We start from the raw sequence: 19,587 nt of genomic DNA, 5'->3' as shown, positions 1-19,587 counted from the left end.
CACTGTGTGGAAGGAATACCAACAAGTATACGGGGTGCCCGGGGACATATACATCTTATACCACAGCTTCTGACAAAGTCAGGAATGTACTAAACGCAACTGACGTGTTATTTCTTACCACTTTTGATCAACAATCGATTGTTAAGCTAACTTGAGCTTGATATACTGCCCTTCTTGGAGGAGAAATACTTCAAAATACTTAAGACAGCACTTAAATCTTGAGTACTATGATCACTTTCATATGCGTTAGACATGTACACTAAGACAGCTATGCAATCATATTAGCTTCAAGTGTCACTAGGGCTCATTCAACCCAAAGGTATGTATTTAAAGCCAATTCATGTACTGTTTATAAATAAAAATGTGGAAAGAAAAGAAAAAGATTCAAGTTTGAAGAAATAAAAAAAAAGACACAAATACTTGAAATGGTGTCATCTTCACATTTTTGCAAGATACTGGTACCTATCGTAAGACACCTAGTATAAAGTCTAACACATTTACACAAGACTTAGAACTACTCACTATTCATGACGTGACGATAAATGAAGTTTACGTTACTATGGTATCTTTAAGAGGAGTTGTTATCAGTACCGCAAGGTGGCGTAGTTACGCAGAAAAAGCTACACGACGATCGAAGCACCAAACTGCCCTGTCATGGTTTGAGCACAGCCTAATGGAGTTTGTATGTCGTCAGGTTGTGTATGAAATGCCTTCCGACAATCGTTATTGCTCAGCACTCAACAATGATTAATGTAAAGAATACGCTTGTTGTCAATGCCATTATTTATTACTTTGGGAACATACGTACTTAATTCAGGTGCTACTGTCATCACAGCATCATCAGTTTTCGCTCATTTTGGGGAGTGTTGTAATACACGGAAATGTGTGACGTGCATACTGAATGGCAACAAACAAGCTGCACTTTTAAAAAATCCGCATGGGGGCGCTGCTGCTTTATTTGTGCGAGGGAGAGAGCGCTTTCTTGCCAACATCAAACGAGGTCCATGTTTTAACATGAGGGTAATAGTAGAACCTAGTGCGCTAAATTATTTTTTAAAGGCTACAATGAAGAACAGCAATGCATCTTAAGAGAATTTGGAAGGAAATCGTTCCATCTAAGTCAATACGAAATCATCAAAACAGATATATAAACAAACAAACGAACAATTAGATAGATAGATGGTCAGACAGACATATGGACAAGCAGACAGACAAGGTCACACATGAGGGGACCTTCGTCTTCCTCATACCAAGGAGGTTTAATCCTTGCTCATACATACCTACATACAGCGGCCGACTGTGCCCACCTTTGATCGCAAATACAACTTGAAGTACTCCAGCAAACAAAAATTGACCTTACGGTTAACAAACGTAAGGGACAGGTCAGACATGACCCTGGGGCGGGGAGACTGTTTTCAGTATGGCTGTATGATGTCGTCTTATTCATTTTTACTGAAGCCATTCCATCCTTTTTGTCCCTTTTATATATCTGTGCATATGATTTCTTCAGAACAGCCCCTAAATATGAGCTTTCTGAGGGCGTATTTCGCGTGTTACTTATAAAATTTTATGTTGCATAAAGATATACGACTTCAAGCAAGAGACACCCTCCAAAAGACGCCACGGCTTTTAGATTTGCTATCCAGGGAGAACCCCATCTTTTTCTCCAGTCAAGGCCAATAACGGATTATCCCTCGAATCTAACCATTCAAGATGGCTGCTTCGTCAGGTTCACGGCGCAACAACAGTGACGACAACGGTCTGCTTCTCTACCATTGCGATTCGTCCTTCTTTTCTATGAAGGTGACATTTTAATGTTAACACAGTATTTCTTACAGCTCTAGCCTCTATGGGTGCAGCCCCGCTGGACTGTTAAGTTCAAAACTAGATGCAGTTTTCTGTTAGCTTCCGGGTTCTAAAGTATTCTCTACTCGGAGAATAGGTTCTAAGTGCTATTGTGGTCTAATTTTATGTCATTTAGCTAGAACGTGTATACGTTATGCGCATACGGTAATCAGCTTGCTATTCAAATACATTGTAACGTTAGCTGTCGAGTCTCTTTCGTTCTCTTTGGTCAGCGTTGCATCAGAGTAACAGCCGTTGTATAATATATGTCTTTGAACACAACTATATGAACCTATGTACGAGATATGAACCTTGAATACGGAAACACGAACGCTTAGTTCTGCATATGTACAGATCGAGTTAGCCTAGGTAACGTTACCATCCTCCATAGTTACGCTGAGCTCTCATTTGTCGCTTGTTTTCATCAATATGTAACGGTAAGCAAGCGAAAAGGGAGAGCCAATGGTAACTACGGCGGATAGCCCAGAATAGGTCTCACTGGGGGTTTACGGAAAAGGCTGGGCTGTCTAGCTTGGCTGGCTATCACGTCAGGCTACTCAGATCCACCAAATGATATCCTCACAAATGACGATACCATTCGTACTATGGAATGAGATTGAGTCTATCTTTGTTGCCATCTTGAACTATAGATTCGCTTGGCCCTGGCTGTGAAGGGACTGTCATGCAAGAAGCAAACAGTTTTGTTCCCCATCCAAGAGAACTTCGAACCATGGTACATGCGTTTGGACCCTGCCGGCTTGGTCCCTGCACTTGTACATGACGGCAAAGTCATCAGTGACTCCACACGTATTGTGGACTACCTGGATACAGTGTTTCACGACAGGGGTATGTGCGTTTTACACTTATTTGATTGTTATCATTGACACCACCGACATGTATATTGCATATTACTGTATCTGTAGATCCCACGGGAGACACCAGAAAGCGTTGTTTTATAAGCTCGTTCACTATTCCAAAGTACGTATGCGCACGGTCAAAGGTGAAGGCCACTGACTTGTAGACACTTCTCGTCTCGACCACTGTCTCTATTTGCATAACAATGTCCAGACGTGTTTCGTTTTTGTCTCAGAGGTCTTTGGCCGTGCGCATGCGCATATGGGTACTTGGAATGGTGAACTAGGTTATTACAGGTTCTCCTTTTTTTATGTTTCTTGTCAATAATGCTATATAAGAAAACATGCAATAACCCATATGCCAAAGCGTTTCACTCAACATCGTGTATGTTTGTGTTTTGTCATGTGACTAGGACCAAGACTCGCTCCTCCCGTGGACACGGACCTCGGTCGTCGGGTACGTCACTTCCGGGACCTGCTGGACGTTCTTCCGGTAGAGCTGTACACGTACGGGTCAATCTACCATCCAGACTTGGCAAAGGATTCTATGATTCCCAGGATGTTGCGTAGGAAAGCTCGCAGTGCTCGTAAGTGAAGATCTTGAGCTATTCCTTGTCCGTGAGGCAGGCTATTAGCTAGCAAGGCGTCAGGGTGTCTTCTGGACGACCTACACTACGAAAACAAAGAAATTAGACAACCTCATTTGCAGGGAACGTCCAGAGGACACCCTGTTTCCCTGGTAATTACATACACAATGTCATGTACATATGTTCCCCACTGTGACTGTTGATTTCCTCATACCAGACACTGGGAGTCTGGGACAGCACGAAAATTGATTGACATTGTCTATGGATCCTAGCTAAAAGCCTGTGGGGAGGGCATCAACATTATCAATCCGTGGGACGTTTGCTCTCAGTTACCAATGACTATTTTCCCGTAGTATTGTATCATATCATAAGGCTGGCACCCAGGCTAATATTATAAGGTCTTGGCATCATAAAATATTTTATGAATGCCAACCCCTGGGTACCCAAAAACTGGTGTGAGCGCTCGAACAATATATGGGCATTTTATAAACTCTAAAATCATACTGTCGAAGAGAAAAAAACATTTTTATGGTAGCTCTGGAAGGTACTTACTATGTTAAGACAAAATTAACAGATTCATCCGTAAATGAATTGAACAGATTCATACCTTTGACCTGATTCGTTAAGGTAGTTTATACTCTCCAAGCAGAGGTTAGACTCCGGCTAGTTTTGGACGTTTTTTAGGCGTTTTTGTCGGGCCTTTTATTTTGTCACGTTCTCTTTATGTCATAAAGCCAAACGTTTATAGAGATCTACAGTATAGTAGGTAGTTTAAGGATCAATGTGGTTTAACTGATCCAAGTGGTGTTTCCACCGATGCAGGCTTCATTGCAGGCTATTGAATGAGAATCGCGTCTTTTGAAATATTACCAATCTTGAATCCGATACAGTCGGCCCGTCCACCGCCCGACGCTTGCACGACCTCGCCGCGATGCACCCCGATCTGGCGGAGGCTTACACCAGGAAGGCCGATAAGGTGGGGGAGAGAATCCGTGAGCGAGAAGACCGAGACCTCATCGTGAGACTCTTAGACGAGCTGGAGGTGGCCTTGGACGAAGTGGAGAAGGAGCTGGAAGAAAGGAAAAAGGAAAAGGAAGGTAAGAAAAGGGAAAGGAAAAAAGGAAACAATGATTAAGCATATTTCATTCAGAATACTTGCTGTTTATCGTAATGATTACATTGATTTCGTTAAGTCAATGGCCTGTAAGTGAACAGAAAAAAATTAGGACATTACCTTCCTGAAGTGTGACGATAGCAATGGGTCAAATGGGATGAGAAGTCGGTACCGGCGCCCGTCCGTGATGAAGACCAGGGGACCTAGACGAGTTTAGTCTACTTGTGTTGGACAGTTGTGTTTCATATACAAACAGTTTGGTAAATGTAATGTTCATTCAGAAATTTTTTAATTTTTTTCTGACAGCTTCCGGACAGCAGCTGTGGTTGTGTGGTGAGTCCTTCACAGCTGCTGACGTCATGCTGTCTTGTCTCCTCCACCGACTCAAGTTCGTGGGGCTGTCCCACCGGTCCACACAGAAGCGCCCCCTATTGGATGCCTACTACCTGCAGGTCCAGCAGTTTGCTCCCTTTAAGGCTGAAGTGATGTACACCACTAACCTGCCGTACGTGTTCGTGCGAAACCTACCCGGGATCATCTGCAAGACGGCGGGCCCGAAGCTTGTCGTGTGGGCGGCAATGATCACAATGGTCGCTGCAGTTGTTGCTATGGTGCTGAAATATTAGGATATCATATAACATGTCGAGTTGTATTGCGTTCGTCAAACAGAGAAAAGATACTAAAGACATAGTTACCCTCTCGTTTTATGACAGCCAACTCCTGCAGGGTAACGAAGTCTCTTCGACAACTTGACTAGGTGTTTTGGTTTGTTGATCATTGTATCCATTACGTAACTTTTGATTGTACAATTGTAAATGGTTAACATTTTCCAGATTTTGTATTAAAACTTTTCCAAGCAATCTATAGCATTAGATTTATAGACCGCTTTATTTTCTACGCAGTGAAAGGTAATGACAAATGAAATAAACATTATAAAAAAGATTCGAACTGTTGTTTTCTTAATATCAACCTTTGCCACGAACAGACATGCAATATTCCATTCATTGTTTGCACACGAGTCATTTCTTGTCCTCTTGTTTGATTTTTTCTTTGATATCCTCTTTTCTCCATTTCCAGTATTTATCTAGATATTTCTTAACGATAATGTAGGGTAGATATGGGATATTTAGGCGGTAAAGCTATGGTTCACTCTATGTATACTTGCAGGAATAAATTAGAGAATGGTAGCAGTTCCGATCGATCCCTCTAATAGGACAGGGGAAACCCATCCACACCCACCTGTTAAAAGTCAACAATGAATCCTCCCTACATATATAAGAATCCAAGATGGCGTCTACAAGAAAAGGTGACGATGGTCTCCTCCTCTACCACTTTGACTCGTCCTTCTACTCGACAAAGGTGAATCTTATCTAGGTAGTCAAGAACCAACCGAGCTTTTGTTCCATCTTAACTTGTTTGTTTGGTATTCATGCCATACTTGGAAAATATATTGATGTTGTATTAGCTGTTTCTTTTAAGGTAGAGAAAGATATACTTAACACAGCGAACGAAAAGTAAATTGTACTATCAGTCTTATTTCCCTCTCAATCTCATGACAAACATGTACAGTCAGTTCAAAACGGTCTTACTACTGAACGGCAACAAAAAAGCTGCACTTAAAAAAATTCCGCATGGGGACGCTGCTGCTTTATTTGTGTGAGGGAGAGAGCGCTTTCTTGCCAACATCAAACGAGGTCCAAGTGCCAGTGGATCGTAGTATTAGGCCAAAAAACGGTTGTCTGTCCACGTAGTCAATATTTCGCTCGTGCTTGCCAGTCCTGGTTTAAACAGGGATACACAAACCTTCGCCTTCCCCATACCTACCCACATACGGCGGCGGACTCTGTCCACCATTGACCGTAAAGTAAATACCACTTGAAGTACCAGCAAACAAGTTGACCTCACGGTTAACAAACGTAAGGGACAGGTCAGACATGATCCTGGGGTGGGGAGACTGTGTTTTTCAGTATGGCTGTATGATTTCGTCTTACCAAGGACATTATATGAAATATGTAATGTCCTTGGTCTTACCCAAGCCATTTCCATCCTTTTTGTCCCTTTTATATATCCGTGCATAAGATTTCTGCAGAACAGCCCATCCCCCAAAATATGAGCTTTCTGAGGGCGTATTTCGCTTGTAAAGATATAAGACTTCAAGCAAAAGACGCCCTCCAAAAGACGACACGGCTATGTGCTATCAAGGAGGTGAGAAGCCCATCATTTCCCCCAGTCAAGGCCAATAACGTATTATCCCGGCCTAGAAGCTAACCATTCAAGATGGCTGCTTCGTCCGGTTCACGACACAACAACGATGACGATAACGGTCTGCTTCTCTACCATTTTGACTCGTCCTTCTATTCCAAAAAGGTGAAATTTTAACACAGTATTTCTTTATCTTTCTTTCACCTCTATGGGTGCCTGATACCCTCCGTTGCAGCCCCGCTGGACTTTTTAGTTCAAAGCTAGATGCAGTTTTAAAACTGTTAGCTTCCGGGTTCTAAGTATACGCATACGGTATAGATCAGCTTGCTATTCAAATACATTCTGTTCAACGTTAGCTTCCTAGTCTCTTTTGTACCCTTTCAGTGGTGGTATAATCCCATGATTCCTCAATACACATCCTGCAATACACCGACCCGCAGATGGCGGACTGTGGGCAAGAATCATATAGACTTGTCATGTTGCTTTTGATATTGGTACAATTTGATCATTAGATTTTCTTCTTATGAATTGTCAAAAGACTAAAGTAGTCCATGAGACTGTCTGACCTTTGTAATTTGTGTACAACTTTCTAGATTGTGTCATGAACACTTGCGGATCATTGTACACATATTCACCACAAATTTTGTGTCCAAACTTGGCCAAACTACAGTGTTTTCCTAACAACACTGTTGATTGATGAAGTTATACTGTTTGTGCATCAGAAAAACCCAAATGCACCAAAAAGCACCCGTGGGAAAGTAAAGGAAATGATGTTTGTTTAGAATTATCACAAAAACAATATCATATCATTTTCTTTACTTTCCCACGGGTGCTTTTTGGTGCCTTTTGGTTTTTCGGAAGCACAAAAAGCATGATATCATCAATCAACAGTGTTTTTAGGAAAACAATGTAGTTTGGCCAAGTTTGTATACAAAATTTGTGGTGAATATTTGTGCAATGGTCCGCAAGTGTTTATGACACAATCTAGAAAGTTGTACACAAATTATAAAGGTCAGACAGTGTCATGGACTACTACTTTAGTCTTTTGACAATTCATAAGAAGAAAATATAATGATCAAATTTTACCATTTGCTGCAATATCAAAAGCAACATGACAAGTCTATATGCTTCTTGCCCACAGTCAGCCATCTGTGGGTGTGTATTGCAGGATGTGTATTGGGTAATCATGGGATGGTAACATATCCCCCATATCCCCTCCTGGTTCCCTTTGGTCATTGTTCAATTGGCGTAACAATCGTTGTTTAAGATGTGTCTTTGAACACAGGTACATGAACCAATATACGAGATAGGAACCAAATTATATGATACGCAAACAGCACCTTTAACGCTTTAAGTTCTGCATACCTGCTGATCATTAGCCTAGGTTACGTTACCATCATCCACAGTTACGCTAGCTTTCCTTTGTCGCTTGTTTTATCAATATGTAACGGTAAGCAAGCGAAAAGGAAGCCTACGGTATCTACGGCGGGTTGTCTGACTGAGGGTTTACGGAAAAGGCCGGGCTGTCTTGCTGGGCTGTCTAGCTGGGCTAGCTATCACATCAGGCTACTGAGATCCATCCATCCATTCATATTCTCCCATATGACTGCTATCGATACCATTCTTACTATGGAATGAGATTGAGTCTATCTTTGTTGTCATCTTGAACTATAGGTTCGCTTGGCCCTGGCTGTGAAGGGAATGTCATACAAGAAGCAAACAGTTTTGTCCCCCATTGAAGAGAACTTCGAACCTTGGTACATGCGTTTGAACCCTACCGGCTTGGTGCCCGTACTTGTACATGACGGCAAGGTCATCAGTGACTCCACACGTATTGTGGACTACCTGGATACAGTGTTTCACGACAGGGGTATGTGCGTTCTACACTTTTGATTGTTATCATTGACACCATTGAAATGTATATTGCATATTGCTGTATCTGTAGACTGGCAGACGAACGAACACAATCTGTCGATCCCACGGGAAACGCCAGAGAGCATTGTTTTATAAGCTCTTTCGCGATTCTGAGTACGCATGCGCACGGTCAAAGGTGAAGGCCCCGTAGGTGGTAACAGGTCTCGCCTCAACCAATGTCCCGCACCACTCGCATGGTGGTGCGAGTGGTGCGGCGTTACCACAATGTCGTTGGACCTTTTTGTGAAAAGACGCGCTCAGTTAGGCTGACGCCTACTATATTGCGGCCTACATGTTTCTTTGCGACCTACCAGTACATTGCGGCCTACATTTTTGTTTGCAACCTACCTACGTTGCGGCCTACATTTTTCTTTGCTACACTTTGCGGCCTACATTGCGGCCTAGATTGCGGCCTAGATTTTACTTTGCGGCCTAGATTGCGGCCTAGATTGCGGCCTAGATTGCGGCCTAGATTGTGGCCTAGATTGCGGCCTAGATTGTGGCCTAGATTGCGGCCTACATTTTACTTTGCGGCCTACATTGCGGCCTAGATTTTACTTTGCGGCTTACATTGCGGCCGACTTGAATGCCGACTTACAGCAATGCCACAATGTCGTTGGACCTAGATTTTACTTTGCGGACTAGATTGCGACCTAGATTGCGGCCTACACTGCGGCGTACATGTTTTGTTTGCTATACAGAACAAGAAAACATACAATAGCCAAAATGTTTATGTTTGTGTTTTGTCGCCTGACCAGGGCCAAGACTCGCTCCTCCCGTGGACACGGACCTCGGTCGTCGGGTACGTCACTTCCGGGACCTGCTGGACGTCCTTCCGGTGGAGCTGTACTCGTTCGGGACAGTCTACCATCCAGACCTGGCTAAAGATCCCATGGTCACCAAGTCAATGCGTAGGAAAGCTCGCAGTGCTCGTAAGTGAAGATCTTAAGTCATCCCTTGTCCACGAGGCAGGCTATAAGTAGCAGGGCGTCAGGGTGTCTTCTGGACGCCCTACCCTATAAAGAAAATAAAGACGCTAGACACTCTCCTTTTGCAGAGAACGCCCAGAGAACACCCTGCTTTCCTGGTAATTACTTACACATGTACACGTTGAACTAAGGAATTTAACTTTATGTCCAGCACAAGAATGAATTGAGACTTACCCAAATTTTCGGCTGACTCCTTCAACCTTGTTCACGGAATGGACCCATCTACTCCTGGAACGTTACGTCAGAGACACGTAAGCGTAGTAGCGGGTCATACGTGCCAGATAACTTGTGTGGCCACCCGTCTCTGTTCAATGTGCATGTGTTCCCAACACACACTGCGACTGTTGTTTTTCCTCATAGACTGTGAGTCTGGGACAGCATGAAAATTGATTGACATTGTCTGTAAACGCTAGCGCCCAGGCAAATATGATAAGGCCATATAAAACCAAAACAGGGGCTTTTATTTTTTTTCTTGTACACAGAATAATATGCTTGCTCAAAGAAATATTTTCTTAGAACAAGAAAAAACAAGAATAAACAAGAGAAATAAGAAAAGGCATTTTTGGTAGTGTACTGAGTTAATTTCATGGATGCCAACCATTGGGCTTACCCCAAAACTGGTGTGAGCGCTCGAAAAAGACAAGGGCATATTTTGTTAACTCTAAATCATACTCTCGAAAAAACGCATTTCTATGGTAGCTCTGAAAGGCATTAACAATGTGTAGGTAAAATTAATAGATTCATCCGTAAATAAATTGAACAGATGTGACCTGATTCGTCAATGTAGTTTAAACTCTCCAAGCAGAGATTAGACTCCGGCTAGTTTCGGACGCTTTTTAGGCGTTTTTGTCTGTCGGGATTTCTATTTAGTTACGTTCTCTTTATATCACAAATCCCAACGTTTACAGAGATCTACAATAGGTAGTTTAAGGATCAAGGTGTTTTAACTGATCCAAGTGATGTTTCCACAGATACAGGCTTTTATTGCACGCTATTGAAGGCTTCAGTAGCATTTTTGTGAAGGAGAATTGCTTTTGAAATATTACCGTGTGCCAATCTTGAATCCGATACAGTCGGCCCATCCACCGCCCGACGCTTGCACGACCTCGCCGCGATGCACCCCGATCTGGCGGAGGCTTACACCAGGAAGGCCGATAAGGTGGGGGAGAAAACCCGTGAGCGAGAAGACCGAGACCTCATCGTGAGACTCTTAGACGAGCTGGAGGTGGCCTTGGATGAGGTGGAGAAGGAGCTGGAAGAAAGGAAAAAGGAAAAGGAAGGTGGGAGTCAGCGAGGGGCGCAGCAATAATTGAGCATTTTTCATGCATAATAATTGCTAATTACACCGATAACCCACTATCCAGGTATCCAGAGTTTCGACTCCGGCTGTTTTTTGACATGTTTTAGGCGTTTTTGTATACTGATTACCCTCTCACACCACATCCTCTCATCCTGTACGTTAAGAGCCTGTAAGCCTCGCTGTAAGACTATGATGAAAGAAATGAGGACACTACCTAATTCCACAAGTATAACAATATCACTGGGTCAACGGTGATTAGAAGTCGGTGTCGGCGCCCGTCCATGATGAAAACCCGGGGACCAGTTGAAAACTGGGCGAGTCCTGTCTGTTTGTGTTGGAATACTTTCAAATGCTAACATAGGTCAAGTTTCATGCTAAACAATATTTGTTGTTCTTCTGACAGCTTCCGGACAGCAGCAGTGGTTGTGTGGCGAGTCCTTCACAGCTGCTGACGTCATGCTATCCTGTCTCCTCCATCGACTCAAGTACGTGGGGCTGTCCCACCGGTCCACACAGAAGCGCCCCCTGTTGGATGCCTACTACCTGCAGGCCAAGCAGTTTGCCCCATTTCAGGCTGAAGTGACGTCCACCAGTAATTTGCTGTACCTGTTCGTGCGAAACCTCCCCGGGATTATATGTAAGATGGCGGGCCCGAAGCTTGTCGTGTGGGCGGCAATGATCACAATGGTCGCTGCAATTGTTGCTATGGTGCTGAAATATTAGGATATCATATAACATGTCGAGTTGTATTGCGTTCGTCAAACAGAAAATCTAAAGATACTATAGTTACCATCTCGTTTTCTGAAGGCCAACTCCTTCAGGGTAACGATTATCTCCTTCGAGTAACCTTGAAGACTAGACTAGGTGTTTGGGTCTGTTGGCCATTGTCTCCATTACGTTACATCTTTTGCTTGTAATGTAATATTCCATTCATTGATTGCACATGAGTCATTTCTTGTCTTGTTTGATATTTTCTTTGACATCCTGTAATCTCTTTCATCTATTTACATTTATCCATTTAAATATTTCTTAACGATAATGTAGGGTAGATATAGGATATTTAGGCGGTGAAGCTACGGTTTACTTTACGTATACGTGCTAGAATAAATGAGAAAATTGCAGAAACTCCGTTCGATCCCTCTAATAGTACAGAGTCGGGGTATATACGCTACAAGTCGGGTACATACACTACAGGTCGGGGTATATACGCTACAAGTCGGGGTATATACGCTACAAGTCGGGGTACATACACTACAGGTCGGGGTATATACGCTACAAGTCGGGGTACATACGCTACAAGTCGGGGTACATACGCTACAAGTCGGGGTACATACGCTACAGGTCAGGGTACATACGCTACAAGTCGGGGTTCATACGCTACAACTCGGGGTACATACGCTAGAAGTCGGGGTACATACGCTACAGGTCGGGGTACATACGCTACAGGTCGGGGTACATACGCTACAAGTCGGGGTACATACGCTACAAGTCGGGGTACATACGCTACAGGTCGGGGTACATACGCTACAAGTCGGGGTATATACGCTACAGGTCGGAGTACATACCCTACAGGTCGGGGTACATACGCTACAAGTCGGGGTACATACGCTACAGGTCGGGGTACATACAATACAAGTCGGGGTACATACGCTACAGGTCGGGGTACATACGCTACAAGTCGGGGTACATACGCTACAAGCCGAGGTACATACCCTACAAGTCGGGGTACATACGCTACAGGTCGGGGTACATACGCTACAAGTCGGGGTACATACGCTACAAGCCGAGGTACATACCCTACAGGTCGGGGTACATACGCTACAACTCGGGGTACATACGCTAGAAGTCGGGGTACATACGCTAGAAGTCGGGGTACATACGCTAGAAGTCGGGGTACATACGCTAGAAGTCGGGGTACATACGCTACAGGTCGGGGTACATACGCTACAAGTCGGGGTACATACGCTACAGGTCGGGGTACATACGCTACAGGTCGGGGTACATACGCTACAAGTCGGGGTACATACGCTACAGGTCGGGGTACATACGCTACAGGTCGGGGCACATACGCTACAAGTCGGGGTTCATACGCTACAGGTCGGGGCACATATGCTGCAGGTCGGGGCACATACGCTACAGGTCGGGGTACATACGCTACAGGTCGGGGTACATACGCTACAAGTCGGGGTACATACGCTACAAGTCGGGGTACATACTCTACAGGTCGGGGTACATACGCTACAGGTCGGGGTACATACGCTACAGGTCGGGGTACATACGCTGCAGGTCGGGGTACATAAGCTACAGGTCGGGGTACGTACATAGTACTGCATACGCTACAGGTCGGGGTACATACGCTACAGGTCGGGGTACATACGCTACAGGTCGGATACTCTGTACATACTTACTTGAATATACACACAAGTCATTAATTAGCTCAGTGCACGCTAAGAATATGTAGGACATTCAGATATATCCTATCGGCACTTAGCTTTTACTTGCTAGCGGGTTATCCAGGCATTGTTTGGCCTTTGGAAAGTTACTTTTTTCCACAGGACGGACGAACTGTAACTTAGTGACGTTATGGGTCGCGTTCTTGTTGCAACACCCTCATGCGACAAAGATCATTACGCCATGATGAAGGCAGCTGAAAAGTTGCCGACGCGTTGGGCTACTTAAGGCAAACGCGTACGTCTTTTAAGCTTATTTTCGTTTTCATCCTTGTTTTTTTTTTCACTATTCTATATACATAGGCCCGCCTCGCCCTGGCTGTGAAGGGACTGTCCTACAGGAAACGGACAGTTCTCATCCCTGGAGAGAACTTTGAACCCTGGTACATTCGTATCAACCCTGCCGGCCTGGTCCCCGTGCTTGTACACGACGGCAAAGTCATCTGCGACTGCACACGTATTGTGGATTACCTGGATACAGTGTTTCACGACAGCGGTATACTATAGTTGTTGTATATATATGTATAGTTATAATTGTTTACATTCGTCATACGAAACCTTTAAAACTGAGGGAGTTGTTGGGATAGTCGTGCATTTTTTTGACGTACAAAATTCTGCTGTTTTGTACCAGCGTGACCTGGCCGTGAAGCATGTGTTGATCCTACATTCAAAGGTCGAACACCAGAGATGGTTGGCAAAACTACGAAAACCTTGCCCTTCTTTTTCAGCACTCGGTTCCAGTGTGAATGTTCGTCAGCACTCTCTGCACTAGAAAAGCCGTCGTCATCACTGGAAACTGAATGCTCGCGTGACTCGGGTCCTAACGACGGCTTTTCCAGAGCAGACGGGGTGACATACCGCACTGGAAAACGAGTGCAGACAAAATTCCCAATATTGAGTCAGCACTAGAACAACAGTGTGGAAGGCAAGGGTTTCGTAGACTTACAGCTAGTTGTCTATCACTCAGAATGTTTTCTTGTAGAGCAAATGTACATTTGTAGTTCTTCTGACAGCCTCTGGACAGCAGCAGTGGTTCTGTGGCGAGTCCTTCACAGACTGATGTCATGCTGTCCTGTCTCCTACATCGACTCAAGTTCGTGGGGCTGTCCCACCGGTCCACACAGAAGCGCCCCCTGTTGGATGCCTACTACTTGCAGGCCAAGCAGTTTGCCCCCTTTCAGTGAGAAGTTGAATATACTAACAACACATATGGCGTGCTCGTGCGAAATTTCCCTGGCTTTGTCCGTTGGATGGTGGGCCCGAAAGTTGTTATCATAGCGGCTATGGTAACTGTGGTATTTTCAGTTGCTGCTATGGTGCTCAAATATTAGGATATTAAGCCACATTCCGAGTTGTATCATCAGCATATACTAGTAGTGTCATGTTTGTTCAGTTTGAAGAAGGTCAGAGTAAAAACAATGCCAATGTAGGCTTCTTCCCGCCCCCTGCACATATATAGTTTTTTCTACTTTTATACATTTCTTTTACTTCTCTGTATATTTTCTATTTCGAATAGATGAATGAAGAAAGTGAAATGCACTCGTATAAATATTGCATGATAATTTTCATTGATATTCCATTGGATATCCCAAAAACATTCACATCCTGTCATTTTACAGAACACGAGTACTGTGAAAATGGAAAACGACAAGAAAACGTCTCGTAGAATATGGCAATTATAAGTACCTTTATTGGGTGGTATGTTTCCATAGCAGGAAAGGAGAAAGAAATGTTACATATTATTCTGCTTTTCTTCTACCTCGTTGTGGTTGACATTTGCAACAAACTATAGTGTCGAAAGCTAACTACTGTCTAATATCACACAATTACTAGTATACAGAAGTAAACCTATCATAATGATTGTGATTTTTCTAACTATAGCAAACTACAAATAACTACAAATAGAAAATTAAGTTAGAGCAAACCATTCTATTGGTCAAAGACAAAGGACACTACATGTCATCTCTACTAATTGAAAAAATATTATTGATGTGTTAACTGAAGCATTCTATAATAGATAGTAAAACATTTCTATACGTTTTCCTGTACTACGTTCAAAGTGAAATGTTGATTATCAAATAAATCTAAGAAGCTTGAAGATAGTAGAAAATGACAATGTTTCCTAAGGCTTAAAGCGTCATTTTAGTCTCATTGCAAATCAAGTTTTAAAAAACTTGAGATAGAATGGCCAGTATAGGATTCGAACTGTTTTCTTTTAGAAGGATGACCGCATACAATATTAAGGGGAATCCTGTTAGAAAAAGTTATTTCAAACTAGGCTACATGAATTTTACACTTATTCATGACCACCTCCACAAGGTTACAGCCAATACTTCAAGTTCAGGTATAATCTAATCAGTTCTTAGGCACAGTAGTGACCAATGAAAAGAGCAGAGTCCGCCTGCCTGAATTTTGTTTATCACATTTAAAGGCACTCATTGTAAGATTCGTATGTCTGATGTACGAAGTAATTGTGTTATTTCTTTACATACTAAATAAAATCAAACCTTCAGCATTGCAAAGCGATATTTAGGGAGTAAATATGCAGCAGCATTGGATTGTACAAAAAATAAAATGTGTAGAAAAGCTATGATTTTTGTTCACATCTGGCTAGTGTATTTATTTTTTGGTACCACCGAAAATCAAGGGACCTTGGTTCGGGGCGGTTTTGCACTGTTTGCAAATGCTGGAAATATGAAATAACGAGGAAAATGTGCTAAAAAGTGCCCATAATTGTCAATAACATGGAGATTTTGTTATTCTAAATGTTGTCACTTTTTGCAACCAAAACATTACATAGAGTCCCTTTAATCTTTGGTTATGGTTACAGTGCAGTGTCCGCGGAGTTTGAACGGCAGGTCTTTCCCCTTTATCATAGTGCCATTGGTTGTGTTGTAGCACTGGAGTGTGGCCACATTGTCTGCACTGTTCATGGGATCGGAAGGCATCGTAGAATCGTATGCCTGTCCACCGGTGATGAAGATCTCCGATCCACACACAGTGACACCGCATTCATCCCACAGGTCTAGTCGGCCCGCCAACTCTTCGTAATACGTCTTGCCTTTCTCAGGGTTGTACCGAACTAGTTTCTTCAATGGCCCACCGACCAGGTAGATCTTTGAGCCGACTGTGCATGCCCTTATATCTGCCATTGGCTTTCGCAAGGGCATTCCGAAAGTCCACACATTTATGCTGGGGTCGTAACATTGCAGAGCGTTTGTATCACTGAAGTGACTCAAACCACCGAATACGTAGATCTTTCCTTGACACGTTGTTATGCCGAAGTCCACCACTGCCTCGGGTAGCGGTCTCCTCTTTCTCCAGATGTTTGTCTTCTCGCTGTACACTTCCACTGAAGGCTGAGGCATGATGTCACCTCCGTTGTAACCGCCAACAACGTACACCTGTCCGTTTACCGATGCCATACCATGGTAGCTTCGACCGTTCCTTAGAGATGCCAACTGAATCCAAGAGTCCTTAGACGGCCTGTACTTCCATGCTTGAGACAGAGACTCCTCTCCTCCTGTCACAATGACTTCATTGTTAAGCACACATGCTGCAAGTCCCTTGCTTTGAGAAAGTGGTACTGGTAGCAATGATGTGTTGAGGCAGTTGCTATGGAGGTCGAGTCTGTACATATTCGGGTTAATACCTTCTCCATCCTCTTCCCCCCATGATGTTTCACCACCGAGGACCAGAATTTCCTCTTGGAGAATATTGCGAGGTCTTACATGTACAGGCTGGTTCCTGATCAATTTCTTGATTCCATGTACTCCTTCCAACACTTTGTCATTCTTTAGTATGTTCTTAAGATAGCTTGGGTTCACATATTGGAAGCGAACACATTCCATAAGCTTCTCAAGGTGTTTCTGCCGTTCCTCAAGATCGTGTCTTGCCCAAAGTATGATCGCCTCCAGCACCTGTTCCTCTTTCTTGGCATGAAGACCATCGTCCGATAGATAGGTCTTCAGGTAGTCTACAGGTAGCTGAAGGAACTCCTCAGCCATGTGTACTTCTTCAAAACTTTTCAGGGCAACGCCTCTTGCCATCTCAGACAATGTTGTACTCGACACTAAGTCTGCCAATGCCCAAACTCCTAAACAGGAGTCTGGTCTCAGTTGCTTTCCTAGGAACACTTCACATGCTTTTCTGATATGTGAGACCTGAAGCATGTTGGCTGCTTCGAGCAGGGGCCGTACATTATCAGTAGTGATGGTTATCTTGGAAGTGTAAGCAAAGTCCACCAACAGTTGTAGAGCCTCTCCACTCACCCCTCCTATCTCTATCTTGTCCTTCTTACTCTCACTGTGGGCTCCTTTGAACATGGCGTGGAAGTAGTCGGAGTAGGCTGAGAGGACCAAGCGATGGCATGGGATCTCTTTTTTTTCTACACACAGCGTAACGTCCACCATGTATCTTTCTGACCGTAGCTCCTCCAACCGATTTAGCAATGTGACTGGATACATCTTGTCCACACCGTGAAAAACGTAATCCATTCCTGGACAAATAGAAATGAGATTTTAGACAAAACACAATCACAAAAAGAGTTCTAAGATCTCTCCGTGAAATGCTGACATCTTCTCCTTTGTTTTGTTTAAATGTAGTTCATTTATTATGCAAATGACATTTTGATTAACATTACATGTGTCCATTGATCACTTCCTGTCTTTCTACCGTGAACGTAACTGGCATACAAATGTATATGGAAAAAAAACTAACTGCAAAAACGTAGATCAAAACCAATAACAATACCCGTACCAGCGGGAACAAATTTTGACACACAACACAACAAAGCACACAAAGAAAACGAAAACAACAACGTTGCCTATCAGGTATTGTTTTCGGTTTTAAAGAGAAAATGATAGGATTTAAGATACAGGAAATATCATAGTCAACATCCACCCTTGGAAGAAGTTCACTACGGTGGTGTAGGGAATAGAGCCTAAAACTGACAGTGTCATCTGAAATTCCAGAGTCACTTTGACGGGTTTACTGTGTTTTAACTTTAACAGATGTTTTGCCGTCTAGAGCGACTAAGTTCTCTCTGAGAATAATACCGTAAGTTGTGCTTGAGCTTAATACTCAGGAGGCGCTCGTGGGCTACCATAACAAAACACGACTAGGTAGACCTCTGTTTTGGCGATTTTGCCTTCCAAAATCATGCTAATGCCGGCACTTTTATCTCCCACACTGATTTATCGCCTTCCGAGCGCGAGCCAACGTGGGGTACAACCGTTAGATTCGCAAGAAGAGCAAAACGCTACTTACCGTTACGAAGTGACTATCCGACTTCTATTGACAATACTAAAAGAGCATCAATATATAATACATCAGTCTCAGCTCAGACTCCACAGACTCTTTACGATTACGGAAGGTCCGACTATTCATGAATCAAATTTGTTTTCTCCTCCCTCCGATGAGTCGGAAGATATAATCGAGCCCCAAATGCCTCTCAAAAACATGTTGCCAGGCACCTTTAGCAGCATTAGCCTCTACCAGTCTCTGCGGGTCGCTGGGAAAATAGTAGAAATTGGCCAAAATTAGAGTCAATTGTATGAAGGGAGTCGGCTACGGAGAGAGGGTCAAATAGGCAGCGGACGGAAATGTTATCCTTCATGGCCAAAGTCCCCCGGCAAATTATGTTCTCTCTATAGCCGACGCGGTTAGTCTGGTAGAGACTATAGCAGCATAAAGCGTCTAGTATTGTAGATGTACTTACTGTTTGTGTCCGAGGCAGACTTGTCCACAGAAAATGGAAACAAATGGGCAAAGCTTGCAAGATGTCAGGCAGTGCCGACCACAGCCATTGACAGCGCCACCGAGTTAGCACCTTTCAAGTTACTGAAAGGAGCCTATGATTGGAAGGGTCCATTTTAGAAAAAGGGGTGAACATTTTGCTGTTAGGAAATTAGCTCGACAAAACTATGAATGAGAAAGCAAAGGTTCTGTTGAAAAATTATCTAGCTGATGGTTTTTAGATTATAGATATGGCGTGTAACTTTGTCTTGATCAAAGTTATTACGGAGACAGAATCTAGTTTCCCTTAGTACCGTACGTCCCCCGCGAGTGTACTAGATCCAAACTCACGTCCGCGTGCTAATTGGCCATATTTGCATGAACCTCGAGGATGCGACACATGTTTTCTTTGTTCTTTCTTTGTATTTGTATTTGTTATTCGTCTTAGCAAGGATATAATGTCCTTGGTCCTAGCCTTTGTTGCAGACTCCCTCCGTCTACCGTAAGAAGTCTGAGAACAATGTAAATAAGAAATGGCTAACTGAATAGAAAACAGCTGGAGTGAGTCTGCAACGATAATGGACGATAAAGAAAAT

General features: G+C 43.4%; 3 protein-coding genes across 3 annotated transcripts; 2 read left to right on the top strand and 1 right to left on the bottom strand.

The window, feature by feature from the left end:
- The first annotated feature begins 1,679 nt into the window (after positions 1 to 1,679).
- On the top strand, positions 1,680 to 11,752 carry LOC136445207 (uncharacterized). The gene is made up of 10 exons (XM_066443074.1): positions 1,680 to 1,803; positions 2,496 to 2,691; positions 3,113 to 3,286; positions 4,177 to 4,383; positions 4,707 to 5,023; positions 6,672 to 6,767; positions 8,277 to 8,472; positions 9,275 to 9,448; positions 10,579 to 10,785; positions 11,209 to 11,752. The coding sequence occupies exons 1-10, from the start codon at positions 1,714 to 1,716 to the stop codon at positions 11,526 to 11,528; spliced, it is 1,977 nt and encodes a 658-aa protein (XP_066299171.1). The 5' UTR covers positions 1,680 to 1,713; the 3' UTR covers positions 11,529 to 11,752.
- A 1,162-nt stretch (positions 11,753 to 12,914) lies between these two features.
- LOC136445206 (ganglioside-induced differentiation-associated protein 1-like) lies at positions 12,915 to 14,439 on the top strand. The gene is made up of 4 exons (XM_066443073.1): positions 12,915 to 12,950; positions 13,559 to 13,751; positions 13,929 to 14,104; positions 14,269 to 14,439. The coding sequence occupies exons 1-4, from the start codon at positions 12,915 to 12,917 to the stop codon at positions 14,437 to 14,439; spliced, it is 576 nt and encodes a 191-aa protein (XP_066299170.1).
- A 479-nt stretch (positions 14,440 to 14,918) lies between these two features.
- On the bottom strand, positions 14,919 to 19,059 carry LOC136444731 (kelch-like protein 24a). Its single transcript, XM_066442432.1, has 2 exons — positions 18,975 to 19,059; positions 14,919 to 17,753 (listed from the first exon to the last, which is right to left on the bottom strand). Exon 2 carries the CDS (start codon positions 17,749 to 17,751, stop codon positions 16,063 to 16,065), a length of 1,689 nt encoding a protein of 562 aa, XP_066298529.1. The 5' UTR covers positions 17,752 to 17,753; positions 18,975 to 19,059; the 3' UTR covers positions 14,919 to 16,062.
- Between the last annotated feature and the right edge of the window lie 528 nt (positions 19,060 to 19,587).

This window comes from Branchiostoma lanceolatum, chromosome 11, assembly GCF_035083965.1.
Source record: "Branchiostoma lanceolatum isolate klBraLanc5 chromosome 11, klBraLanc5.hap2, whole genome shotgun sequence".
Classification (NCBI taxonomy): domain Eukaryota; kingdom Metazoa; phylum Chordata; class Leptocardii; order Amphioxiformes; family Branchiostomatidae; genus Branchiostoma; species Branchiostoma lanceolatum.
Note: the sequence above shows the minus strand (reverse complement) of the source record. Positions and strands in the feature narration are given on the sequence as shown.

What these genes read in the sequence shown, in the direction of transcription:
- LOC136445206 (XM_066443073.1), top strand. Translation starts at nt 12,915, where the DNA reads ATGCTGCAGGTCGGGGCACATACGCTACAGGTCGGG. An exon ending in CACATACGCTACAGGTCGGG is followed by an intron (nt 12,951 to 13,558) that starts GTACATACGCTA and finishes CTATATACATAG; the next exon opens with GCCCGCCTCGCCCTGGCTGT. An exon ending in TACAGTGTTTCACGACAGCG is followed by an intron (nt 13,752 to 13,928) that starts GTATACTATAGT and finishes CTACATTCAAAG; the next exon opens with GTCGAACACCAGAGATGGTT.
- LOC136444731 (XM_066442432.1), bottom strand. Translation starts at nt 17,751, where the DNA reads ATGGATTACGTTTTTCACGGTGTGGACAAGATGTATCCAGTCACATTG.
- LOC136445207 (XM_066443074.1), top strand. Translation starts at nt 1,714, where the DNA reads ATGGCTGCTTCGTCAGGTTCACGGCGCAACAACAGTGACGACAACGGT. An exon ending in CGTCCTTCTATTCCAAAAAG is followed by an intron (nt 6,768 to 8,276) that starts GTGAAATTTTAA and finishes CTTGAACTATAG; the next exon opens with GTTCGCTTGGCCCTGGCTGT. An exon ending in AAGGAAAAAGGAAAAGGAAG is followed by an intron (nt 10,786 to 11,208) that starts GTGGGAGTCAGC and finishes TTCTTCTGACAG; the next exon opens with CTTCCGGACAGCAGCAGTGG.